Source organism: Palaemon carinicauda, chromosome 2, assembly GCF_036898095.1.
Source record: "Palaemon carinicauda isolate YSFRI2023 chromosome 2, ASM3689809v2, whole genome shotgun sequence".
Taxonomy (NCBI): Eukaryota; Metazoa; Arthropoda; class Malacostraca; order Decapoda; family Palaemonidae; genus Palaemon; species Palaemon carinicauda.
The window spans coordinates 41,448,257-41,475,491 of NC_090726.1; the positions used below are offsets into that span (position 1 = coordinate 41,448,257).

The following is a 27,235-nucleotide window of genomic DNA, read 5'->3' on the forward strand; positions in this document are numbered from 1 at the left end:
CTCTGCATACAACATGCTCTGCATACAGCATGCTCTGCATTCAGCATGCTCTGCATACAACATGCTCTGCATACAGCATGCTCTGCATTCAGCATGCTCTGCATACAACATGCTCTACATACAGCATGCTCTGCATACAGCATGCTCTGCATACAACATGCTCTGCATACCTTACCGCATGCTTCTCAGTCACACATCTTTGGTTGTTGCCAACTCACTAGACTGTCAAGCAGTTTCATAACGTTGCCTTCTAGTCTGCTGCTTTTGCACCATTGAAACCCTCACTGAGAGAACTTAGCTTTTCTCGGATATGGTCCCTGTAGATGAGAAAGTGCTTTTCTCCCTCCTTCTGATATTCCCTTGAGGACTCTGTCATTTGGAGAGGAGCCTTTAGCTGCGTAGCCTCCTATGGACTTTTATTTAAGCATAACATGCTTCCAGGGAAGGTAATGGTTCCACTTCAGTCACTAACCCCGTCTGTTACCACACCTGCTCCCATAGACCTTGAGCTGTGTTGCAAGACATGCAGTCCAAGCTTAGTCCTTGTTAAAGGATTTTTTGTTTACGGAGTCAGTGTGTCACTGGGAAGACGTTCAACAACCAGCAGAAGTGACTTGTTGTGACGCAGTGCGGCAACCTCAGCAACCCGATAAGGAGTTGTCTGTACGACCCAGACAGTCTAGACAGCTTCGGGTTGTCACTGTACTTCCTCGCTTCCCCATGGTTGACAGTTCACAGACTGTGCAGCAGTACCATGATCTTGTGTCCGGCTCCGTCAGACGACTGGCTTTTAAGAGCTCCCACAAGTCGTCGCTGTCTGGAGATTCTCAGATGGACTATGGATCTGACCAAGGAACTGGGCCTCCTGGTCAATTTTGAGGAGTCTCAGCTCATCCCATCCCAGACCATTGTCTCCCTGGGTATGGATCTTCAGAGTCGAGCTTTTCGGGCTTTTCCGTCGGCCCCAAGGATCTTCCAAGCCCTAGAATGCATCCAGAGCATGCTGAGAAGGAACCGATGCTCAGTCAGGTAGTGGATGAGTCTAACAGGGACACTTTCATCGCTGGCCCTGTTCATCGTGTTAGGGAGACTCCACCTCCCCCCCTTCAGTATCATCTAGCTGCTCACTGGATAAAGGACATGACGCTAGAGACGGTCTCAGTTCCTGTTTCCGAAGAGAGGAGGTCTTCTCTCGCGTGGTGTAAGAACAGCTTTCTTCTCAAGGAAGTCTACCTTTGGCTGTTCAGAAACCCGACCGCCGTCTCCTCTCGGACACATCAGACACGGGCTGGGGTGCGACTTTGGACGGACAGGAATGCTCGGGAACATGGAATCAGGAGCAAAGGACACTTCACATCAATTGCAAGGAGTTGTTGGCGGTTCTTCTGGCCTTGATAAACTTCAAGTCCCTCCAGCTTAACAAAGTGGTGGAGGTGGACTCTGACAACACCACAGCCCTGGCTTACATCTTCAAGCAGGGAGGGACTCTTTCGTGAAGTTGTTCTAGATCGCAAGGGACCTCCTCATCTGGTCTAAAGATCGAAAGCTCACGCTGGTAACGAGGTTCATTCAGGGCGGTATGAATGTCATGGCAGATCACCTCAGCCGGAAGGGTCAGGTCATCCCCACAGAGTGGACCCTTCACAAGAATGTTTGCAGCAGACTTTGGGCCCTGTGGGGTCAGCCAACCATAGATCTGTTCGCTACCTCGATAACCTAGAGACTCCTGTTGTATTGTTCTCCGATTCCAGACCCAGCAGCAGTTCACGTGGATGCTTTTCTGCTGGATTGGTTCCATCTCGACCTGTATGCATTCCCGCCGTTCAAGATTGTCAACAGGGTACTTCAGAAGTTCTCCTCTCGCAAAGGGACACGGCTGACGTTGGTTGGCTCCGCTCTGGCCCGCGAGAGAATGGTTCTTAGAGGTACTGCAATGGCTGGTCGACATTCCCAGGACTCTTCCTCTAGGAGTGAACCTTCTACGTCTACCTCACGTAAAGAAGGTACACCCAAACCTCCACGCTCTTCGTCTGACTGCCTTCAGACTTTCGAAAGACTCTCAAGAGCTAGGGGCTTTTCGAAGGAGGCAGCCAGAGCGATTGCCAAAGCAAGGAGAACATCCACTCTCAGAATCTATCAGTCTCAAGGGGAAGTCTTCCGTAGCTGGTACAAGACCAATGCAGTTTCCTCAACCAGTACCACTGTAACCCAGATTGCTGACTTCCTGTTATATCTAAGGAAAGTAAGATCCCTTTCAGCTCCTACGATCAAGGGTTACAGAAGTATGTTGGCAGCGGTTTTCCGCCACAGAGGCTTGGATCTTTCCACCAACAAAGATCTACAGGACCTCCCTAGGTCTTTTGAGACCTCAAAGGAACGTCGGTTGTCCACTCCAGGCTGGAATCTAGACGTGGTCCTAAGGTTCCTTATGTCATCAAGATTTGAACCTCTCCAATCAGCCTCTTTTTAGGACCTCACATTAAAAACTCTTTTCCTCGTGTGCTTGACAACAGCTAAAAGAGTAAGTGAGATCCACGCCTTCAGCAGGATCATTGTTTTCACATCTGAAACGGCTACATGTTCCTTGCAGCTCGGTTTTTACTAAACGAGCTTCCTTCACGTCCTTGGCCTAAGTCGTTCGAGATCCCAAGCCTGTCCAACTTGGTGGGGAATGAACTGGAGAGAGTACTTTGCCCAGTTAGAGCTCTTAGGTACTATCTAAAAAGGTCTTAACCTTTACGAGGACAATCAGAAGCCTTATGGTGTGCTATCAAGAAACCTTCTTTTCCAAGTTCTAAGAACTCAGTTTCTTACTATTCAGGCTTCTGATTAGGGAAGCACATTCTCATCTGAAGGAAGAAGACCTTGCTTTGCTGAAGGTAAGGACACATGAAGTGGGAGCTGTGGCTACTTCAGTGGCCTTCAAACAGAGCCATTCTCTGCAGAGTGTTATGGATGCAACCTATTGGAGAAGCAAGTCAGTGTTCGCATCATTCTATCTCAAAGATGTCCAGTCTCTTTACGAGTACTGCTACACCCTGGGACCATTCGTAGCAACGAATGCAGTAGTAGGCGAGGGCTCAGCCACTACATTCCCATAATCCCATAACCTTTTAACCTTTCTCTTGAATACTTTTTATGGGTTGTACGGTCGGCTAAGAAGCCTTCCACATCCTTGTTGATTTGGCGGGTGGTCAATTCTTTCTTGAGAAGCGCCGAGGTTAAAGGTTGTGATGAGGTCCTTTAGTATGGGTTGCAGCCCTTGATACTTCAGCACCTTAGAGTTGTTCAGCCTCCTAAGAGGAACGCTGCGCTCAGTAAGGAAGACGAACTTATTTAAGGCAGAGTAATGGCTCAAGTCGACTTCCTTACCAGGTACTTGTAATTTCATTGTTATTTTGAATAACTGATAATATGAAATACGGGATACTTAGCTTCTTGATATACATGTACACTGGTTTTCACCCACCTCCCTGGGTGTGAATCAGCTACATGATTATCGGGTAAGTTTAATATTGAAAAATGTTATTTTCATTAGTAAAATAAATTTTTGAATATACTTACCCGATAATCATGATTTAATTGACCCACCCTTCCTCCCCATAGAACCAGTGGACCGAGGAAAAATTGAAGTGGTGTCAACAAGAAGTACTGCAGTACCTGGCCACAGGTGGCGCTTGTGAGTACACCCCCCTCTTGTATAGCGATCGCTGGCGTATCCCTTCCGTAAAATTCTGTCGGGCAACAGAGTTGACAGCTACATGATTATCGGGTAAGTATATTCAAAAATTTATTTTACTAATGAAAATAACATATTTCCTTTATAAACTTTAACAAAACAAGAGGAAGAGAAATAAGATAGAATAGTGAGCTTGAGTGTACCCCCAAGCAAGAGAACTCTAACCCAAGACGATTTTTATACATGTATATAATTTCTTTTAATTGAATTAGTACAGTACTGCTTTATCGATGCTAATGGTTGAATGATGTAACTCAGATGTTGGTAAATAGAATTTCTTGCAGATGAATGGCCTTTAAAATTTTGCGAAGGTTATGCAGTCACTCCTGTCTGTTTGTTTGTATGTAAGCAACTTTACACAAAAACTGTCATACCGATTTTGGCCAAACTTGGTAGTCATGTTTGGTTTGACCCAAGGATGAATCTGTAACATTTTAATTAAAGTACATCGAAGTACAAGTACGCAGCGGTACTTTAAAAATAATCGCAATGCTAAGTAGATCGCAAATGTTGTGTTAGTTTATTTTTTGCGAACAACATTATGGAAAAACTACTGAACAATTTCAACGAAACATGGTGGACATAGTCTGGCCTATTCTTTACAGATTCTCCTCTGTCCTCATGCACCTGACAACACTGAGATTACCAAACAATTCTTCCCCACTCAAGGGGTTAATTACAGCACTGTAATTGTTCAGTGGCTACTTTCCTCTTGGGTAGGGTAGAAGAGACTCTTTAACTCTGGTTGGCAGCTCTTCTAGGAGAAGGACACTCCAAGATCAAACCATTGATCTCTAGTTTTCAATATTTAACTTAGCCGGTGATTATAATAGCTGCAACTCTGTTGCTCGACAGAAAAACTCTACGGAAAAATTCGCCAGCGATCGCTACACAGGTAGGGGGTGTACTCAACAGCGCCATCTGTCGTTCAGATACCCATTACTCATTGTAAACAAAGAACTCAATTTTCTCTCTGTCGGGCTACCGGCAAGACCTACTAATTCGCTGTTGCTAACTGGATTTGTTTTCACAACTATTTGGTGAAGTACACTATTCTAGTTTTGAGCTTTCGCTATGCAGGTGTTTTATCTTCATCTTAAAACTTGAACTCGTTTTGGATAGATTTAATTATGGTGATAAAGAGAGTATGGACTTTCTTTCACTTTTAAATGGCCGACCCTTCCCTTAGCGGAAGTGTGTTTAAGCTTTTAGTAATTATCTTATCACGTTTTAGATTTTCCTCTATATATTTTATATCTCTCCGCCTTTATTAGGCCTCTTCGATTAACTTTCCATTTTTTATAAACATATAAAAATAAATTTTAATGCTTTGTTTATATACAGTAGACCTTTCCTGAGAGTAGGCGGTCCTAACTTGGAAACCGAAGTTAATCAACGTTGAGCCCTTTATATCGTCTTTAGCTTTTAAAGAGCTAAGGATTTAAAACTTTTAAATGTAATATTTTATGAAAGAATTTCTTTGATAGTCTTCGTACTGTTTTCAAAGATGAACTAACGTTTAGTTTTTTATGCTACGCAGTTGTTGACGTTCAGGACGTTCAACATGCGCTCTATCGTTACGATAGAGAGAGAGTGTATCACGGTTTCACTTTGCAGTAAGAGTAAATCGATTCTGACGTTTTGTTCATTCTTTCTTAGCTTAAATGTTTTAAATTCTAATTTAAAGGAACTTTTTATTTGAAAAACCTTTCAGTTTTTTCCTTTAGTCAAATAACATTTTTTTTTTTGACGATATATAATTGGGCTCTTCTCTTAGGTGCGAAATCAAGAGAGAAAGAGAGAGAGAGATAGAGACGGAGGGAGAGAGAGGAGAGGAAACGTTCCGTTCAAGCGGGTAACGTTGTTCTCGTGTTACTCACGTCCCTAGTCGCTGTACGGGGAGGAAGGATAAAACGTTTTTAGGTTTTTATTCTCGTCCCCAGGCTATGTGCGGTGAGAGATTGAAAACGTAGTTTATATGAACTAGTGTTTAGTCTCTTTCCCAGCCACTGATTTTTCTTTTTATCTTAAAATATGTTTTCTGTTTTTTGCTTGTATTATGAGCTTGCATTATACGACTAATTTCGCAATTACTACCTTTTAATGAAGGGTAGAATTGCGTGTTTCAGGTAGAAATAAGTGCAAAACAGAAAATCGAAGTGATAAAGTGATATGCGCAAAGTGTTACAGTGTTGCGTCCGAGGTGCAAAGTGTTACAGTGTTGCGTCCGAGGGTTCGTCTGTTCGTGCCTGTCGTTCACCTAGTCCGGGACCTCTTACAAGCTCCCAAGCCCAGGGGAGAAGTAATGTCGAACGACTTATGGGTTCGAGAGGCCTTGACCAACGAACAGACGTTTTCCTCTATGGTATCGGGTGTATCTTACCAAGATCTCCCCTACCATAAGACGAGAGAGACGTTGTTTCTCCTCGCCATCCGTAGGCTTTTCGCATAAGAAACCTGTCACAAGGTTTCGAAGCCCTTAAGCGAAAGTCAGTCCTTTCAGGACAGGTCCAGCGTCCTGGTTACAGCCATTAGGACAGCTCTGACCCTATGCAGTCATCGGATAACTGCTCGCCGCCTAACAAAAGCGTAACACAGACTCCGAGAGTCTTTTTTTGTAGGCAAAGTGTTGCGGTCACAGACGTTACCCTCGTCTATTACCACAACCATTTCCGTTGATACTTAATGGGTTGTATGGCATAACATGCAGTATATGCTTGCCTCCCTTATGGAAGACTATTCTGCCGATTAGTCCGTTGAGTCTAGCCGTTTATCTCATCGATATCCTGGCTTTCAGCCAACCTAACGTTCCTTTGTGCTTACTTTTGACGTTGGCGTAGCTTAGTCACGTCAGTCAGGTTGTTTAGAACCACACTCGATGCGGTCTCGTGTGGTTTTTCAGCCGCATTTGGACGTTAGGCCACTGGCTGATGCTCCTGTTGACGTTCAAGACGTTCACTAACAATCGGAGTTGACTGTTTTGACGCTGTGCGTCAACCTCCGCATTCTAGAGTTGTTTTGACTGCTCAGTCTAGGCAGTCAAAGCAGTCTCGAGTGAACGCTGTGCGTCCTCACGCACCTGTTGTGGTTGACAGTTCAGTTGTTGACAGTTCACAGACTGTCAAGCAGTTACATGACGTTGCGTTCTGGTCCGCTACTAATGCACCAGTGAGAGACTCAGCTTTTATCGGACAAGGTTCCTGTAGATGAGGAAGTTGCTGTTCTCCCTCCTACTGATATTCCCTTGAGGACTCTGTCAGATGGAGAGGAGCCTAAAGCTGCTTAGCCTCCTATGGACTTTAATTAAATCATGATGATTTTTTTAAGGATCTTCGTCCGGATCTTTTTGTAACTGCTGCTCCTTGTTCGCCTAAACGTCAGAGCTTACACTAGGCCTAGCTACTTCGAAGCCGTTGTTTTTAAGCTAGTGCTCTCTCGCTCTCCTAGAGAGCGTTACGTTGGCTAGGCGACTGGTTTTTCACCAGGAGGAGTTTGGGGGATACAGCCTTTGCTTTCCCTTCTTTTAAACTGGTTTATAGAGCGAGAGTCTGATATGACACGAGAGAAGTTCTCGGCTTGGGAGTTCATGCCTCTGCCCAGATAGACTTCTCAATTCTGGTAGACTCTCCCTGGCGCCTAGCCAGGAGACGCTCCAAGTTGTTTACAGGTCAACTTCACAGCTGTTGTCGAGCCTTTGAAGTTTTGCTGTACTATTATGTCACGCATAACAAGGCTTTCAGGGATGGTAAACGGTTCCGCCTCAGTCGCTAACCCCGTCTGTTGCCACACCTGCTCCCATAGACCCTAAATGGGCTTTGCTGCAAGACATGCAGTCCAAGCTTGCATCCTTGATAGAGGACTTAAATGCGGAGAAGAACCTTCTGGCCAACAACCTTCCAACCGGTCGGTTGTGCGCCCTGTTGACGCTGAGGTAACCTACTCGCGTCTGCCAGTTGAGGTGGTTCCTCCACCGATGCAACCCAGTGTGGGTTGCCAGCCGCACGTTGACGTTAAGCGACGCTCGGAGGTGGTTGTTGACGTTCAGGACGTTCAACAACCAGCAGAGGTGACTTGTTTTGACGCAGTGCGTCAACCTCAGCAACCCGGTAGGGTGTTGACTGCACAACCCAGACGGTCTAGACAGTCTCGGGTTGACGCTGTGCTTCCTCGTGCACCCATGGTTGTTGACAGTTAACAGACTGTGCAGCAGTTCCATGATATTGCGTCCGGCTCCGTCACGCATCCACCAGTGCGACCGGATTCAGCGAGCCAGACGTTGCCCACTCCGTTGCCGTTTCCTCATCAGTTTCGGATGAGGAACCCTCTGATGAGGACGTTGCTGAACAACAAGACGATCAGCCCCCAGCCCTGCTATCCATCCAGAAGATGCTGAAGAAGGAACGCTGCTCAGTCAGGCTGTGGATGAGTCTGGTAGGGACACTGTCATCCGTGGATCAATTTGTGTCACTAGGAAGACTACACCTCCGTCCTCTTCAATACCATCTAGCTTTTCACTGGAAAAAGGACAAGACGCTAGAAGCGGTCTCGATCCCGGTTTCCGAAAAGATAAAGTCTTGTCTGACTTGGTGAAAGGACAATATCAACCTAAGAGAGGGTCTTCCCCTGGCTGTTCAGACTCCCAACCACGTTCTCTTCTCGGACGCATCGGACGTAGGCTGGGGTGCGACATTAGACGGTCGGGAATGCTCGGGAATATGGAACTCGAGTCAAAGGACAATGCATTTCAACTGCAAGGAGCTACTGGCAGTACGTCTGGCCTGGAAAAGCTTCAGGTCTCTCCTTCAAGGCAAAGTGGTGGAGGTGAACTCGGACAACACCACGGCTTTGGCGTACATCTCCAAGCAAGGAGGGACCTACTCTCTGACGTTGTACGAGATCGCAAGGGACCTCCTCACCTGGTCAAAAGGTCTAAACATATCACTAGTAACGAGGTTCATCCAAGGCAACTTGAATGTCATGGCAGATTGTCTCAGTCGGAAGGGACAAATAATTCCAACAGAATGGACCCTCCACAAGGATGTATGCAAGAGACTTTGGGCCACCTGGGGCCAGCCAACCATAGATCTCTTCGCAACCTCGATGACCAAGAGGCTCCCAATATTTTGCTCACCAATCCCGGACCCAGCAGCAGTTCATATAGATGCCTTTCTCCTAGATTGGTCACATCTAGATCTATATGCATTCCCTCCGTTCAAGATTGTCAACAAGGTACTGCAGAAGTTCGCCTCTCACGAAGGGACAAGGTTGACGCTAGTTGCTCCCCTCTGGCCCGCGAGAGAATGGTTCACCGAGGTACTTCGATGGCTAGTAGACGTTCCCAGAACACTTCTCCTAAGGGTGGACCTTCTACGTCAGCCACACGTAAAGAAGGTACACCAAGGCCTCCACGCTCTTCGTCTGACTGCCTTCAGACTATCGAAAGACTCTCAAGAGCTAGAGGCTTTTCGAAGGAGGCAGCCAGAGCGATTGCTAGAGCAAGGAGAACATCCACCCTTAGAGTCTACCAATCGAAGTGGGAAATCTTCCGAAACTGGTGCAAGTCAGTATCCGTATCCTCGACCAGTACCTCTGTAACTCAAATAGCTGACTTCCTCTTATATCTGAGGAAAGAACGATCTCTTTCAGCTCCCACTATCAAGGGTTACAGAAGCATGTTGGCATCAGTCTTCCGTCACAGAGGCTTAGATCTTTCCAACAATAAAGATCTACAGGACCTCCTTAAGTCTTTTGAGACCACGAAGGAGCGTCGTTTGGTTACACCTGGTTGGAATTTAGACGTGGTACTAAGATTCCTTATGTCAGACAGGTTCGAGCCGCTACAATCAGCCTCCCTGAAAGATCTCACCTTAAAGACTCTTTTCCTGGTATGCTTAGCCACAGCTAAAAGAGTCAGTGAGATTCATGCCTTCAGCAAGAACATCGGATTCTCATCTGAAACGGCTACATGTTCTCTACAACTTGGTTTTCTAGCCAAAAACGAGCTGCCTTCTCGACCTTGGCCAAAATCGTTCGATATTCCAAGCTTATCGTATGGTTGGAAATGAACTAGAAAGAGTCTTATGCCCTGTAAGAGCTCTTAAGTTCTATTTAAAACGAACTAAACCTTTACGAGGCCCGTCTGAAGCTTTATGGTGTTCAGTTAAGAAACCATCTTTGCCTATGTCAAAGAATGCTTTATCCTATTTTATCAGACTGTTAATACGAGAAGCTCATTCCCATCTGAATGAGGAAGACCAAGCTTTGCTGAAGGTAAGGACACACGAAGTTAGAGCTGTCGCAACTTCCGTGGCCTTTAAACAAAATAGATCTCTGCGAAGTATAATCGACGCAACCTATTGGAAAAGCAAGTCAGTGTTCGCGTCTTTTTATCTTAAGGATGTCCAGTCTCTTTACGAGAACTGCTACACTCTGGGACCATTCGTAGCAGCGAGTGCAGTAGTGGGTGAGGGCTCAACCACTACAATTCCCTAATTCCATAACCTTTTTAATCTTTCTCTTGAAATGTTTTTATTGTTGTTTTTGGGTTGTCCGGAAGGCTAAGAAGCCTTTCGCATCCTAGTTGATTTGGCGGGTGGTCAAAGTCATTTCTTGAGAAGCGCCTAGATTAAAGGTTTTAATGAGGTCCTGTTGTATGGGTTGCAACCCTTGATACTTCAGCTCCTAGGGGTCGCTCAGCATCCTAAGAGGATCGCGAGGCTCCGTAAGGAAGACGTACTTAAAAAGGCAGAGTAATTGTTCAAGTCGACTTCCTTACCAGGTACCTATTTATTTTGTTTAGTTATTTTGATAACTTCTAAAATGAAATAAAAATTCTTAGCTCATATGATGTAAACATATTTTGCTGGTCTCTACCCACCCCCCTGGGTGTGAATCAGCTATTATAATCACCGGCTAAGTTAAATATTGAAAAATGTTATTTTGATAATAAAATAAATTTTTTAATATACTTACCCGGTGATTATAAATTAAAGGACCCTCCCTTCCTCCCCAATAGAGACACAGTGGACCGAGGAGAAAATTGAGTTCTTTGTTTACAATGAGTAATGGGTATCTGAACGACAGATGGCGCTGTTGAGTACACCCCCTACCTGTGTAGCGATCGCTGGCGAATTTTTCCGTAAAGTTTTTCTGTCGAGCAACAGAGTTGCAGCTATTATAATCACCGGGTAAGTATATTCAAAAATTTATTTTATTATCAAAATAACATTTTTGGTTAGTGCCATAGCCTCTGTACCATGGTCTTCCACTGTCTTGGGTTAGAGTTCCCTTGCTTGAGGGTACACTGGGGCTCACTATTCTGTCTAACTTCTCTTCCTCTTGTTTTGTTAAAGTTTTTATAGTTTATATGGGAAATATTTATTTCAATGTTGTTCCTGTTCTTAAGATATTTAATTTTTCCTTGTTTCCTTTCCTCACTGGGCTATTTTCCCTGCTGGGGCCCCTGGGCTTATAGCATCCTGCTTTTCCAACTAGGGTAGTAGCTTAGCATTTAATAATAATGATAATGTGGGGTTTGACCCAAGGACAAAGCCATTAGATTTTTTAAGAAAATACGTCGTAGTACAATTACGCATCAGAGTTATGAATGAAGTGTGAATGCTTTGTGTGGCAAAGGCATGCTCTTGAGTGCCCCACTAGTTATTTATGTTGATAGAGATATGTCGTCAGTAATTGCCTCCTACGACTGGCAAATGTTCAATTATTTATCGTTACATAAACGGTGACATATCACCGTGCGTGTAATGCACAAGTAAATCTGTCCCTTATGGTGCTGTGTGGAAGACATACTTTGAGCCGTTGTGCAAAACATATGAAATGGTTAATGAGCAAGAAAGGTTTTGCATTGGGAGCTATCAGTCCATTGCTATTTTAACCGTTTTACCCCCAGGCTATTTGGAACTTTCCAACCTTTAACCCACAGGGGTTATTTTTTTTCAAGCACATTTTGCAGTATATATTTTTTAAATTGCTCTAACAGTCTTAATTTTGTCATAGAGAGGTCAGGTTGGTCTTATTCTTTTGGAAAATACCTGAAGTTTCTCAAAGAAATTATCAAAAATATGCAAAACAAAATGTAAATAGCAGTTTTTTGCAAGGACGTACCGGTACGTCCATGGGGGTAAAGGGATGAGTTTTGTGTAACGTACCAGTACGTCCTTTGGGGGTAAAAGGGTTAACGTTTATCATATATTGAATATGTATGTACTGTATAGTTTTTCTTATAGATACCAGTCATTAGATATTATCCTAGGGATAATTTGAATGCTGGATTTTGGATACTAACACCTTCAATTTATATGTATGATTAGAAAAATGATGGTTTTTATTACCAGCAGTCATTTTATTTATCATTTGTAGATGTCACAGGAAGTTAAATTTCAATTTATATGATTAAATAGATGATGGTTTTATTACCAGCAGTTTGTAATTTTATCTTGTTTTAGATATCACAGTTAAAACATCAAATTCTCCTCAGGCGAGGGCGATGTTCAACGGGGAGTTCGAAAGTCCGAAGGCCATGAAAGCAACGGGGACAGTGAGGGTCCCCACTCCGCACATAGTCGTAGACGACCCCACGGGCGGAGCCGTGCTGTGCTTGGAATCAGTGAACCCTCGCTACTTCGTGGTTCGACCATCGCGGATTCACCACTTCGCGGATTTTTTTCATAACCCATATATATACAGTAATATATATATATATATATATATATATATATATATATATATATATATATATATATATATATGTATGCATGTAGTTATGTATATATGTAGGTATGTATATGTGTATACATATAAATATATATATATATACACACACACACACACACACATATATATATATATATATATATATATATATATATATATATATACCTAAAGTAGGAAGATGTGATGTAGTTCTAAGGGAAAAGTATGGGAAATATGTCTGGGTAATAAGCAAAGCTCTACCTCCAGTTTGTTTCTACATTATGATCAGAGATAAATGTAAACAAAACATTGGTTGCCATTTTTTATCGTGCTTTTTAGCATGTTTAGGAAATGCATGATATAAAATCACCTTTAATATTTGTGCCTGTTTTAGTTTAGGGTACTGTAGTACATGCATTAAGTGTTCTGTACATTAAAGGGTAGTTTGTTAACAGTACTACGTACAAGGGAAGGTTTTAAAAGTCTGAATATACATGTTGAATAAATAGGTAAATATGGTGTCACTACTTCGCGGATTTTCACCTATCGCGGCCGCGACTGGAACCTATCTACCGCGATAAACGAGGGTTCACTGTACCTGGACATGGCGCAGTTTGAATCGGCACACAGGAATGCTCGGGAAGCAGCTGGCAGAGTGAGTGCTTCTTGCGTTTTGAAACTTGAAGATGTTGTAATGTTCTAATTCTCTGGTTTTAATTGAATATTCTTCTAATCTTTATAGTAAACTATATCGGCGTCAATGACCCTCGATGTCAAGATGCCAGAGAACTTCAAATCAATCAATCTCAGCTTTTAAAACTAGGATTTTAGCTTGCTTAGTAATAATATTACTAATAATATTGCTCAAAGGCAAAAGTATCATCATTAACAATGAGGTTTGGAAAAGATTTGTCAAGTCCAAATTCATGATCCTAGTATGCAGTAACATCATAAGCAATTCATTATCTCCTCTTACTCCAATTGACGCAAAGGGCCTCGGTTAGATTTCGCCAGTCGTCTTATCTAGAGCTTTTAAATTAATACTTCTCCATCTCCTACTTCAGGCTTCATAGTCCTCAGCCATGTATGCCTGGGTTTTCCAACTCTCTTAGTGCCTTGTGGAGCCCAGTTGAAAGTTTGGTGAACTGATTTGTCTTGGGGAGTGCGAAGAGTATGCCCAAACCATCTCCATCTACTCCTTATCGTGATCTCATCCACATATGGCACTCGAGTAATCTCTTTTGTAGTTTCATTTCTAATCCTGTCCTGCAATTTAACTCCCAATATCCTTCTGATGGGTTTACTTTAATAAGTATTTTAAAAGAATGAGATTCGAGTAATTTTTTTCCAGTATGTTATTGGACCCCTCATTACTGCAATTATTGCAATATGAAAATCAGATTAATTATCTGGAGAGATATGTGATAAATTCATGGTAAGAGGAATGGTGATGAAAGTAATGATAATTAATTTCCAAATCCTCACAGAATATAACATTCACTGTAGCCAAGCAATTTTACTGTTGTAGAATAATTTTGCAAGATAAAGATTAATGAGTCACTCATGTTTTCTATTACGAGGATACTCCAGATTTGAAAATATTCCTTCCAGCTGGAGTTTCAGAACCAGCTGAAGGGAAAGATTTTAGAGTGATTTGTCAAATCTGTCGCTTCAGGTACGCTTAACCCTTTTACCCCCAAAGGACGTACTGATATGTTTCACAAAACTCATCCCTTTACCCCCATGGACGTACCGGTACGTCCTTGCAAAAAAATGCTATTTAAATTTTTTTTTGCATATTTTTGATAATTTTTTGAGAAACTTCAGGCATTTTCCAAGAGAATGAGACCAACCTGACCTCTCTATGACGAAAATTAAGGCTGTTAGAGCAATTTGAAAGAAATATACTGCAAAATGTGTTTGAAAAAAAATAACCCTTGTGGGTTAAGGGTTGGAAATTTCCAAATAGCCTGGGGGTAAAAGGGTTAATATGGGCAGACAAAAGGCTGAATCCTCCTGAGATTCAAAGACACATCTTTACACTTGATATTTGTATAAGTAGAGTTGACATCTTTTTGTTTTCAAGGTCAGAAATTAAAGGATCATCCAAGATGGAATAGAAGTTCTTGTTGATCGTTTGAAAATGAGAAGAATTTCTCACGACTAGTTTTATTTCTTGTATTTGATAGAGGAGATCATATACAGTACTGCACAGTGTAGGGATAGAGCTATGCTAACTCCCAGTGCAAATTGGAAAAAAATATTTTATTTCAGTGCAAGAGAGACAGTCCTTCGAATGATCTCTCTACATAATTCAACCTGAGCTTCTCCCTTTGTTTGGTACAGGGTCATGTAGCAAGTGGCTCTTCTATGAAGCAGAAGTATTATTAAACTTTATAAAACGGGAAGGCTAAGTCTTCTGTTAAGCCCTGTCCACACGATCGAGCATGCCCCGACGGGCAAACAGTGATACCAGACCACAGTAGTTAGTACGAATGAGGGTTGATGACGTCAGAAGCGGGAAAACCACAGACAGGGATCTGGCATCATACAGTGTTGCTAGATCCTTGCCTTTAGTTTTCCCACTTCTAACGTCATTAACCCTCATTCTTACAAACTATTATGGTCTGGTATCACTGTTTGCCCGTCGGGCATGTTCGATTGTGTGGACAGGGCTTTGGAGTGAGTGAAGTTAAATACACTGAACAAATATAAGGCGATTTGCATATGTCCGTTAATGACCTTTGATGAGGTTAGCCCCCCTGTTAAGTAGGTAAGGACACGGCTTGTACTGTAGGTTGGATTAGGGGGGAAAGTTTAGGTCAGTTGATGTCCACTTTTAATGAACGCATGAGGAACTGGCCGCTGATGTGCAAAGGCTCTGTATTATTTAGTGTTACCTTGGCAGGAGTGAAGCTTATTGCGAAGCAAACACAGGGTGAAGACTTAGACTTAGGGTAAACTATAGATATTGGCTGCCTAATGGGGTGGTGTCACAGATGTCATAGCCCCCTGCCAGGTAAGGATATGTGTCCTAGGGTAGGTTAGGTGGGGAATCTTGTTAGGTTAGGTTGGGTGAGGAACCTTAGGCTAGGTTAGGTTCGATGAGGAACCTTAGGATAGGTTAGGTTAGGTGGGGAATCTTCGGTTAAGTTAGATGGTAAAACTATATTTTCAGTCAAGGTATGTACACACAAACGATCAGAAGAAAATGCGCAGAAAGCTTACAATGGTTAATATGCAACAAAGTATGTACTCACGAACGAACAGGAGCGAATGCGTGCAAATTGTAAAATGTGAAAAAACAAATGAAAAATGTTTTGGGAGCTTAGGATGTCGGTAATTTGTGTAATTTTCCATGGTTTTATTATGCATCCCAGAAAATAATGTACAGAGAGGAAAAGGTTTGTTTTACCATTGTTTATTGATTCCCCTTTATATTTTCCCCACCTTAAACCCCCAGATCCCACTGGATGTCGGCAGATATATTAGGGTATATCTTGCTAACAATTTATTTGCGGTGAAAATAAAGGTAATTTAAAAAAAAAGTTTTTTCCTATTATAAAATATTGCCTTGACCAGAGCTATAATAATACCAGTTAGGTTAGTTGGGGAACCTTTGGTTAGGAGGTGGTCTTGCGCTTGTTTCCCCTTTATAATTTAGTTTTCAGTCAACCTTCAGAATTTTAAAACATCTAGAATTTGAAAAATACTCCCCCAATTATTTGCATCAGAAAGTTAAAAGTACTGTATTGCAACAAAAGAGGAAAAGACAATCGTTTTCTCTGAGGGGAAAAACACGGAAAGAAACTGTTGGGACTGTAGCCTACATACTAAGGTCTCATCAGCCACACTTGAACAGGAATTGTTCTGAATCTGACAATCCAGATGTCCTTCCTGTTGCCATGTCCTAACAAGTTTGTTTGGACTTTTAAAGGCGGTACGAGACTCGAAACCTTGTAATGATAACTTGCTTGACCCCTTCTTCAGCCCGTGTTTTGTTTCCAACACCTAAAGATAATGGGGAGGCACATCTATTTGACATGATGGTATCGAGCTGTTGAACAGATAAAAAGAGAAGCTTCATATAAATCTTATAATTACAAGCATTCATCCTACCACTTAAGCAATTTTCAAATGGTATAAAAATTAGCAAGGAGAAAACTGAGGTTATGCTCCTGTCTCAAACACCGGCAGATATAAATATTTCATTAGAAAGGCAGAAGACCAGTTGGTTGGTGGATGGAAAATATTAAGATAGGAGTGAGAAGGAGAGGTATCAATTTACAAGAGATTGAAGTAGAGAAGCTGTATGAAGATCGTCAGCAGCGAAAACAGTTTCTGAAGCAGGGCGACTGACAGGCTTGAAAAGCCTATCTGGTACCTGGTGAGAAACTTCAGCAATTTTTGGCCACCTGTCTGACAGTGCAGGAGTCATAATTGACTGTGCAACCACCGTGCCACATTTGAAAAAGAGGGCGGAACAAGATCTCATGTATTCTTCAAACTGGTGTTGAAGGTATTGATGTAGACCAATGTTTGGAATATAACACCTACTCTCAAGATTCAAACTGGTCTATAAACTTTTTTCCCATTTGCTGATTGATTGATTGAGCTATAAATTTTTTTTCCCCATTTGCTGATTGATTGATTGAGCTATACATTTCTTTCCCATTTGCTGATTGATTGATTGATTAACCGATACAAAAAAACTCAATCAATCAGCAAATAGGAAAAAATGTATAGACCATTTTGAATCCATAGGCAAAATATAATCTAGAAAATTGACAGTGAAATCTCTATTTCTGTTAGCAGTAGCTTTAGCTAAAATATCAAGTGAAACACAGGCCTTATCAGTAGGAAGTGGTCTATCCAAGATATAGCTTGCAGGGTTAACATTGAGCGCGGCTTCCATTTTTGAGGCGTCCGAAGCCATGAAAGTAATGCTTTTGGCTTTAAGTCTCAGCCGACATAGACGGGGTCAGTGTAGCGACAACTTGATCCAGAAGAAGGGAAGATGGTTTAGAATCTTGCATCCTGTAATAATGCTTTTGCCTTGCAAAACCTAGCAGAAAGATCTTAGAAGACCAGCCTGCCTTCAGGGAATCTTTGCGAGCCGATACCTGCATGTCGACTTTATTAAATACCTCCTGAGCTAGCTTGGACTAAGGTAGTTCAAGTCGCTGTCTGGTTCCCTGAGGTGAATGGCACATCCAATCTTTAGCTACCTTTCTGCCTTTGATTGGAAATCTGTGGGCTTATCCAAGCCCATTGACTGCTATTCAAGGCCAGACAATTCAAATTCTGCCTCATTCTCATTCCCCCATATAACCAGCCACCTGAGATAGTACTGACTTGGGTGAGTCACCACCTTGGAAAGGTTTGTCTCTGTCTGGGGAGGAATCTTATTGTTTGTCTTCCTTGTGTTCGGTGCAGACACCGTACCTGGCCGTGATGAGTGATGGAAGTTAAAGAATTTTCTCATTTATTTGTAGAAATTAAAGGTCTTCTGGGCAAGACTTTGTTGCTTGCTGTAGAGCTCTTACGTCTCTCCATAGTCAGTGAGCACCGATCCAGTTGTTCTTTATCCCTCTTTTTTTTTGGAACTCTGAAGGAGCCAAGAATCTCTTTGGTGCTGTCTTTACTCTCCCTTCACATGGAACCCATTCGGAAGGGAGAACAAGGCTCCTCTGTTACCCCTGTATGAGTACCTACTTCCAGAGACTCTTGGTCTAAAGGTATTTGTTTTGGTGAGACAAACTCAATTGGGGACAGTCTATAATTTTTCACGTATGAGATACTCCTAGCAGACCTATACCTTCTGTGCATCTGGGATGGAGGATCCAGTGAAACAGGTTTGATTTAAGATCTCCTGTGAGGGTCATGCTGCTGGAAATTGTCTGGGGTTAATCGTACTGGAAAAAGCAGAAGCTTCGAAGAGCGAGAGCCCTGAATCTGACCAAGGATCAGGTAGTGCTTGAGTTTTATTTAATTCATAGTCTTCATTGATCTCTTTGTCGTAGATCGGACACACTTTAAAGCCTGTCTAGTTGCTCGTGTGGAAGTAGTCTTCTTCCTTTCTGAAAAGCTCATCAATTTTGGAAAAAAGGACACGCAGGTTGAGGAAGCATGGTAGTATTGTGCTTGCGCATGTATAACACCTATTTCGTGTCCCTCTGTGAAGGGTATAGGAGAGTTTGCATTGTTAGTGTGCTTGTGGGTGTCCTTAATAGCTATCCCTTATCCATCTTGGAAGGGGATTGGATGAGGCGCATATTCTATTCTGTTTGCACGTATAGCTAATGTGTTTGCACGTTGCATGCCAAGTGAGTAATTTTTATCAGAGTGTGTGTCGTCTTTAATTTCATGCCCATCACATCATCACACACGGCAAACATAAAGTGTGTCTCCTACTGTAGCAAGCGCTGAAGAGGGAGCATGTGGATCAATATGATCACTTGTTCCTCTAGTACTAGGCACACAAGTGTTAAGCACATCCATGTGGTAGCGCACCATAGGCGAGCATATGTCGAAAGGCTCATCTGGATATCTATCACTATGAGAGCTAGTGTTAAGGTTTCCGGTGTTGAAGCGAGCTGATGTTATCCGTGCCATAAATGAGCGAGTAGATCACAGACAAGGTCTGCTTAGGCAGGTTCTTCCAAATTAGTCAGGGAATGCTTGCGCAAAGCAGAGCGTTCATCAATATACAATTAGTCTGATCCTAGACATGTTGCTCGCTCGGGGACATACTGCTTGCGAGAACATGCATTAGTAGGTGAGGGCGCATGCTGCTCTGAAGACTTGCAAGAGCAAGTGCGCATATCGTAACTGAAAGGGCTACAGCATTTCTTGTGGAAAGGAGATATAGTTCCTTACGATATAAAGTAAATTCTGACTCAAGGACCCCTTAGAGTGTAGTAAATAAAGTAAATTCTGACTCAAGGACAGATTGTTAACCGAACAATCGAGTTTAAATTGGAGGTCAGAATCATGAGTGGTCATTTCAAAACCCTTCATGGAATTCTAGTGCTAAGATTAGCCTTTCTTTGGATAGGGTACCCTTTATTCCAAAGGAAGTCCAAAGTTGTAGCATAGCATCATCAACTGTAAACAAATAATCATTAGAGGGCTCCTCCCAAGGGAGAGGCTTACCTGTTCTGCTCGGGAAAAGAAGCGAATCTTCCTGCCTCAAGACTTGACCAAGAGTTAATTCACCACCAATCTTCCCCATCTTGCTTCCAGAAGAGACCAATGGTAAAGGATCAGAGGGCAGAGTACGGGGTTGGAAAGAGCAGGTCCATTTGCTTTCTGTAACCTCAAGGATGAGCCTGAGGGGGGGAAGAATCACGCTTTGCCTTCTTCTTTTGCTTCCTGACATACACCTGTCACTGGGAGAGTGACCACTCATTACATTCCTAACAGTAATCTAAGCTGCAGTAAACCCCTGCATAAGAGGCACAAAATAAAAGGTCTTCTGGGTGAGACTGTTGCTTGCTGTAGAACTCTTACGTCTCTCCATAGTCACTGAGCAACGATCCAGTTGTTTTTATCCCACTTTTTTGGAACTCTAAAGGAGTCAAAGAATCTCTTTGGTACTTGCTGGGAGGGATAAACCTATCTGCCTCTCATGAAAGTGCCGCATTTTCTGAATACTGTACACTCGGGCAGGTCCGCATGTCCACCTATAGGGTCAGGCAAACACATTCACTTCTGAAAAGAGAAAAAGTTAGAAAAGCCAAGTTTGTATGAGCGCTGATAGCACCGGTGTTAGTCAGTGGCCAGAATCAAAGTAACTTTTCAGTGTACCAGCCGGTACCTACCAACAACTACAGACACCTCGTTAAAAGTTAAATAGCCTAGTTCCAGCTGTGATAGAATCAGTCTCCTAATTAAAGGACAAAGGCTTGTATTAGTGTAGAAACAGAACTATTAGTAGAGAGGTACTTTGTGGTCTCCAGGACCCTCCCTCCCTAGCATCATGCACAGAAGTGGAGCAATGGACTCTCACCTGGGAATAATAGATGACAGCTGGATGCAAGTTGATGTGTAGGTAGGCTGGTCTTCAGTTATAGCGTTGGCTCTTTTGGCTATTCGATGATTACTTAGTAATGACATCAACCATAACAGATGGCTTTCAACATTGGAGGTGCTGTGTCAAGTTTAAGAGCACTTGAACTTGAACTCAAAGGTTTCTCTTATAATCACTGAGTCTGTGCTTTGCATGTTGATACACTGACCGTAGAGCCGGGGAGACAATATCCCTTTGATATTTTTGTTGTACAGTATTGGATTCGCTGTTCTAGCCTATCACAGCAAAGTCCTTGGAGACCATACAGCACATTAACCCCAAAATAGATTTTCCTTTCTTAAAACCCCCTTTTCCATCATCAAAACCCCTTTTCTCCCAGCCATACAAACTTGAATCCTTTAAAGTTAAACTTCTTACCTCAACCACCCCTCTCAGTCCTGAGCCACAGGTCCAAAGTGCTGTGCTTCCGACAGGTAGAGGGGTGAGGCTTTTTGCCTGTGCTAACTACCTGTTGATAACCCTTTTACCCCCAAAGGACGTACTGGTACGTTTCACAAAAGCCATCCCTTTACCCCCTTGGACGTACCGGAACGTCCTTGCAAAAAAATTCTATAAACATTTTTTTTTCATATTTTTTATAATTTTTAGAGAAAATTCAGGCATTTTCCAAGAGAATGAGACCAACCTGACCTCTCTATGACAAAAATTAAGGCTGTTAGAGCAATTTAAAAAAAATATACTGCAAAATGTGCTGGGAAAAAAATAACCCCTGGGGGTTAAGGGTTGGAAAGTTCCAAATAGCCTGGGGGTAAAAGGGTTATCCCTTTTCCATCATCAAAACCCCTTTTCTCCCAACTATGCAAACTTGAATCCTTTAAAGTTTAACTGTCCTGAGCCACAGGTCCAAAGTGCTGAGCTTTCGACAGTTGGAGGGGTGAGGCTTTTTGCCTGCGCTAACTACCTGTCGTTAACTAGCCTCTTAATAATTTCAAGTGTCATTCCAGCTCACATTGAAAACATATCCCCTATTTAATACAGTACTCAGGTTTATATTGCTAAGCAAAATGCAAATTACTTTTAGAATTTGTTGTATTTATAAAGAGTACTTATATTTTATATGCTTCCAACTTCATTGATTGTTAATTGGGCAAAGTTGTGTAGGTATGACCACTTGTCACTGTCATATAGTACTACAAGTAGCATTAAAGCTTTTTGTATTGTTGAAACAAACAAAATTGAATGAAATTTTTATATTCCATGAATACAAACCTCTAGCATTGGTGGAGGACTTTACTTTAGCCTTCTGTTTATAAATTTTAGGTACTGTGTTGCCCAGGGCACCAGCCACCCATTGAGATACTCCTAGGAGAAAGTACTACATTGGATCCCTCTTTCTGAGTACGGCTCATTTTGGCTGTACCTACACATACACCGAATGGTCTAGCCTATTCTTTCCACATTCTCCTCTTTCCTCGTACACCTGACGTCACTGAGATTACCAAACAATTCTTTGCTGAAAGGGTTAACTACTGCAATGTAATTGTTCAGTGGCTACTTTCCTCTGGGCAAGAGTAGAAGGGACTCTTTACCTATGGTAAGTAGCTTTTCTAGGATACTAAAATCAAACTGTTGTTCTCTAGTCTTGGGTAGTTCCATAGCCTCTGTACCATGGCCTTCCACTGTCTTGGATAGAGTTCTCTTGCTTGAGGGTACACTCAGGCATGCTGTTCTATCTTATTTCTCTTCCTCTTGTTTTTTGAAGTTTTTATAGTTTATATATGAAAAATCTAATTCAATGTTGTTACTGCTCTTAAAAATTTTATTATGATTGTTTATTACTTCTCTTTTAGTATATTTATTTCCTTGTTTCCTTTCCTCACTGGGCTATTTTTCCCAGCTGGAGCCCTTGGGCTCATAACTTCTTGCTTTTCCAACTAGGGTTATAGCTTAGCTTGTAATAATAATAATGATAACTGATTCAGTTTACTAAGGTATTAGATATTACCAGAACTAAGAGTTACATGACTGTTTTTATAGGCATAGAGTGCAGTACAGTATTTATTTAAAGTGTGTAACTTGAAAAATATTTTGTCTTTGGTTGTACGTTTTCACTTTACCAACCATACCTTTACAGGCATGAGACATAAGTAAAATTTGAATCTTTTATTACTGGAACTTGAGAAGGATTTGATATTTTATATAGTTTGATGCTGTATAATTTGACAAGTGTACATTAATTTAATTCTTTTCTATCTCTTTATAGGTGTTGTTTTCACAATATAATTACGAATTTTAGAAAAAGATGTGAAATGAACAAGCTTATGACTCGCAGAGAATAAAGTTATATATCTTCGCAGTAATGGATGATGTATTGCCTAACTTCTTGAATGACTGTTTGATAAGTAATGCTGGCGGTACTAAAGAATCTTCAACCAATAGTTCTGAATCAAAGGTATTGGAGGTCAATGCCCACAAGATGGGTAAATCTTGCCCCATAGTGAGCTCCCACTTCTCTCTTGAGCAATATGATGTGCATATAGAAAAAGATACAGCTGATTATGTTGAATTGAAAATTTATGAAAACGATGATAAAGAACCTAATATTTACGTTCATAATTCAACAAGAAAGCCTCCTAATGTGTCTTTTGTTAGTGAAGGCGCTTTAGATACTGAACAGTTGATTATAAATGAATGTGCTACATATGTGGAACGTGCAAGTACACCAAAGAGATGTAATAAAAATAATGTTGATAGAACTTGGATGTCGTCAGCAAATGGTGAAAGTAACTTACAGGAATTCAAGTGTAATATTTGTAGAAAAGTTTTTGATCAGTCCTCAGATTTACACAAGCATTTGAAAATCCATAGTTCAGAAAAAGTTCATCAGTGTGACCAGTGTTCCAAAACATTCAGACAACTGAATCATTTTAATATGCATAAACAGATTCACAGAAAAAGATCTTTCAAGTGTGACATATGTGTGGAAACTCTAAAATCAAAGTCATCTTTAAAATCTCATATGAATAAGCATTTTGGAATAAAAAATTATGTTTGTAACGTTTGCTCGGCAGCTTTTCACTCAAAATACGAATTAAAGATACATACCATCAAACATACAAGTGACTTACCTTATAAATGCATAGTGTGTGGTGATAAGTTTCCTGTCAAATCCAGGCTGAAACGGCATTTGATGATTCACACAGGAGAGCGACCTTTTCAATGTGAAGTTTGTGGGGTAATTTTTCGTGAGCAACATACTTTGGATATTCACATGAGTGTCCATTTATCGCGTGCACCATATCTATGTGATATATGTGGGGAGAAATTTTCTCGCTTAAATAGCTTAACATTGCACCAGAGAGTTCATAAGACCGATGATACATATTCTTACGTGCCCAAGAGGAATTGCCTCCCCTCAGCAAAACCACCGGGTAGTAACTCATGCTTGGAAAATTGCATGAAGGATAAACCAGACTCAAAAGCAGACAGTTCTCATCTATCAGAGACAAAATCAGAAAGTAAAATATTGAAATGTTCAGTTATTGAGACTTCTTTAAAGCCTGATGATAAAGTTCCAACTTGTATGAGTGAGGGTACAGATACAACTAGATTCAATTTAGAGAAATGTTTGTCTGAGGTAGAGGGGACACATATACCTCATCCAGGTGTCATTCAGGAGGTACTTTCTTCTGGTACAATCTTAAAATCGCAAGAGGATGGTAAAGGTTATTTCATAATGTTACCTAAAATGTTAATGGAGAAAAACTGTACTTTGTATACTGCATGCCCATCTTCAGTAATCTCTTGTAACAAAGTGAATGATGAATCTCAGGTTACTTTTAATAGAGATAATGAACAGGATTTACAGTGTAATGGTAATTTTTTCGTAAATGCTGATAATATTGACTCTGCTAGACATTCTGCTATTCAGCTGAATCAAGAACATGATGCTGAAGAAGCTCTTATTAAATTTAAGAAGGTAAAAAAATTTAAAAGTGTGCTCTATGATGATTTAGAAAGTGAAAGCTGTTTACAGTCAAAGAAAATAGAAAGATCAATGAAGAAGAAAGGTAAAAAAACTAATGTTAGTAAGTTTTACTGTTGTTATCAGTGTGGAAAAAACTATAAAACCTCATCAAACCTCAGTGTTCACTTGCGGACACATACGGGTGAACGGCCATACTACTGTGACTTTTGTAGAAAAGGTTTCAAGCAGATGGCTCACCTCCAAAGCCATGTTAGAGTACACACTGGAGAAAAACCATACCAGTGCCACTTATGTGATCAGGCTTTTAACCAGTCATCGAGGTTGAGATATCACTTACAAAATAAACATATTAATATAAAGAAAAAGAGAATCAAAGTTGCGAAGCAGCATTATGTAAGAAATTTTTATTGCAGAATTTGTGACCGTACATTTATTAACTCTTGCTATAAAAGTGATCATATGAGAACTCATGGAAAGGGTAAAAATACAGAAGAAAATCATGAAACTCCAAAAAGAAAAGGTAATGATCAAGATATTTTTCAACAAGGTGTTGATTCTGGTATTTGTGAGCTGTGCGGTTTTCAGTATAAGAATGTTGAAGCATTAAATTTGCATAAAGAGGAAGTACATAGAGTAGAAAATGAGGACATGAAAACTCCAGCTATGCAGAGTGATTCCCAGTCTCTTGCAGATTCTTCTAATAATGCTAAAGAACATACTTGTCCAAGTGATACGAAGACAGATAGTTTAAAGAGGTGTGAGACATCACATGAACATATTCCATCAATAATCGCCGTAGGTCATGGAAAATATGAATGTTCAGTTTGTAGTAAGATCTTCAACACCAGATCAAATGCAACTATCCATCTTAGACTGCACAATGATGTTCGTCCCTATATTTGCTGTGATTGTGGAAAAGCCTTTAGGCAAATCTCTCATCTGAAAGACCATGTCAAAATGCATACTGGGGAAAAGCCTTTCAGTTGCAGTGTTTGTCATGCAGCCTTTGCACAGTCCTCAAGTGTCAAGGCTCACATAAAAAGGTACCATAAAGGACAAGCTGTTACAATTAGAAACAAAAATAAGCAGAATGTCCAGCAAGAGACTATCACAATTGAGAGTGTTTCTCCCAAATTAACTGATACCTTAGTTGTTAGTATTGAAACTAATTATTGACCATCTTGTGGGTGTGTTAAAAAGTATGTGCTGTACTATGATGAAAAATGTGATCATTTTCAAATATTGAAATCTTTTCCGCAGATGATTTTGTTTCCCTTGGCGGGCAGTGTCTGGAAATAAAGATTTTTTTTCTATATTTTGTTTACTGAATACCATAGAAATTAAGATATTACCTTAAAGAAAAGAACTTTTATGTATATGATGAGTAAAATTATTGTAAAAAATTTCATTAATTTAGGCTCCCTATGTACTACTAGAACAAAGCAGGTTGAGAAATTGAAATAAGAGTCACTCCTTGGGAAAAATTTAAGCAATATGAAATCTTTCTAAATAAGAATGTAAAAATATAGTCCTGTCTTCATCATCGTTATCACGATCGGTTTTCCTTTTATGATGTCAGTTGTGTGTTTAGTTCCCTTATCCACTTTCTGCCTGAATCCTCATTTGCCCATGTCCTTTTGTATACCCTCCTAGATCCTTGACCCTAGGGATGCCAGCTGATGTTGATACCCCTGGTGCTTTATCGAGGTTAGACTTCAAAGCCTTGGGGGCCTCAGACTTCAACTGTCGACCCAATTCATTTTTGATGGACCTTTCTTTTCTTCCTTATTATTCAATTTTTCTTTTCTTTCTCTTACAGGATGGACCCTTCACTGAAGACATAAAAGTAACTTTATATTTGAAAATGACTGATTGTAGAACATTGAAGAAAGGCTGAATTGACCAACAAGCCTTTCTACTTGTAGAACTGTATTACTGTACCTGACAAGGTAGAAAGAGGGGAAATTTTAATGCTAAATCTTACCCTCGATGTTTGTTGGGCTTAACCTCAACTCACTGATAATGTTTAAAGCAATAAGAGTAAGGTTTATTTTTTTTATGAAGCTCTACTAATGTTCACATTGCTTCTATTCTAAGCTGTGTTGACGTCTACCCCAAAATAGAAATTTCCCATTCCCTCTCACTGCATAATCCCTCCCTATCCTGGTACCATCATGCCATCTGGCGTTGATAGTAACTAATTAGTCAATGACACAACCATTCACCTCCTGCTCTTCAGTTCATCTTGTTGCGGGTGTGTAATAAGATCTTCATTTGGCCCCACAATACAAATAAAATATTGGTAGTTCATTTTGAACTAATGAATCATAATGTAATTTAAAATGTTCATAGCTTTGTTGTGTTTATTTGTATGGAGGTATGTTGTTCACTTACAGCCCCTCTTCTTTGAAGTAATGTTAAGTGTTAGTTGACTGCTTTGATTAGTAATCGAAAGTTAAAGTTTAGTAACTCCTTTACCTTTGGTGCGTTACTTACATTTCTTTCAGGAACTTCAGGGTAATCCAAAGAAGACTGGAAATACTAGTTTAACTTCTTAAAATTTACATAGTTGTCTTTTGTTTTTTTCTTTTTTTTCATCTTTTTTTTTACATTATTTTGGCTATAGGCGTGATAGTAGGTGATCATGACAATTTCTCATATTATACCTTTATCATACTTGAATATTTAATAAAGAATTTTTTATATAACTTTAGAAAGCTAAAGGTTCATGTTTTGATTGGCAGTGAGCCCGGCTCATTTGCAA

General features: G+C 40.9%; 1 protein-coding gene and 1 long non-coding RNA gene across 3 annotated transcripts in view; both read left to right on the plus strand.

The window, feature by feature from the left end:
* The window catches only part of LOC137616847 (uncharacterized), a 32,133-nt gene extending 19,770 nt beyond the window's left edge, over positions 1–12,363 (plus strand). Inside the window, exon 3 of the long non-coding RNA XR_011039508.1 lies at positions 12,237–12,363. This is a non-coding gene — a long non-coding RNA (uncharacterized lncRNA). The remainder of the gene's footprint in view (positions 1–12,236) is intronic.
* Positions 1–25,758, plus strand: part of LOC137624073 (zinc finger protein 585A-like) — a 413,407-nt gene extending 387,649 nt beyond the window's left edge. The window contains exons 1-3 of one of the 2 annotated variants that reach the window (XM_068354709.1): positions 13,047–13,106; positions 21,804–22,077; positions 22,747–25,758. In XM_068354709.1, coding sequence (XP_068210810.1) covers positions 22,843–25,647 — 2,805 coding nt within the window. In that variant the 5' untranslated portion in view covers positions 13,047–13,106; positions 21,804–22,077; positions 22,747–22,842 and the 3' untranslated portion in view covers positions 25,648–25,758. Of the gene's footprint in view, positions 1–13,046; positions 13,107–21,803; positions 22,078–22,746 lie in introns of those variants that run through there. The other variant, XM_068354708.1, reaches the window with a different exon arrangement.
* Positions 25,759–27,235: the final 1,477 nt, after the last annotated feature.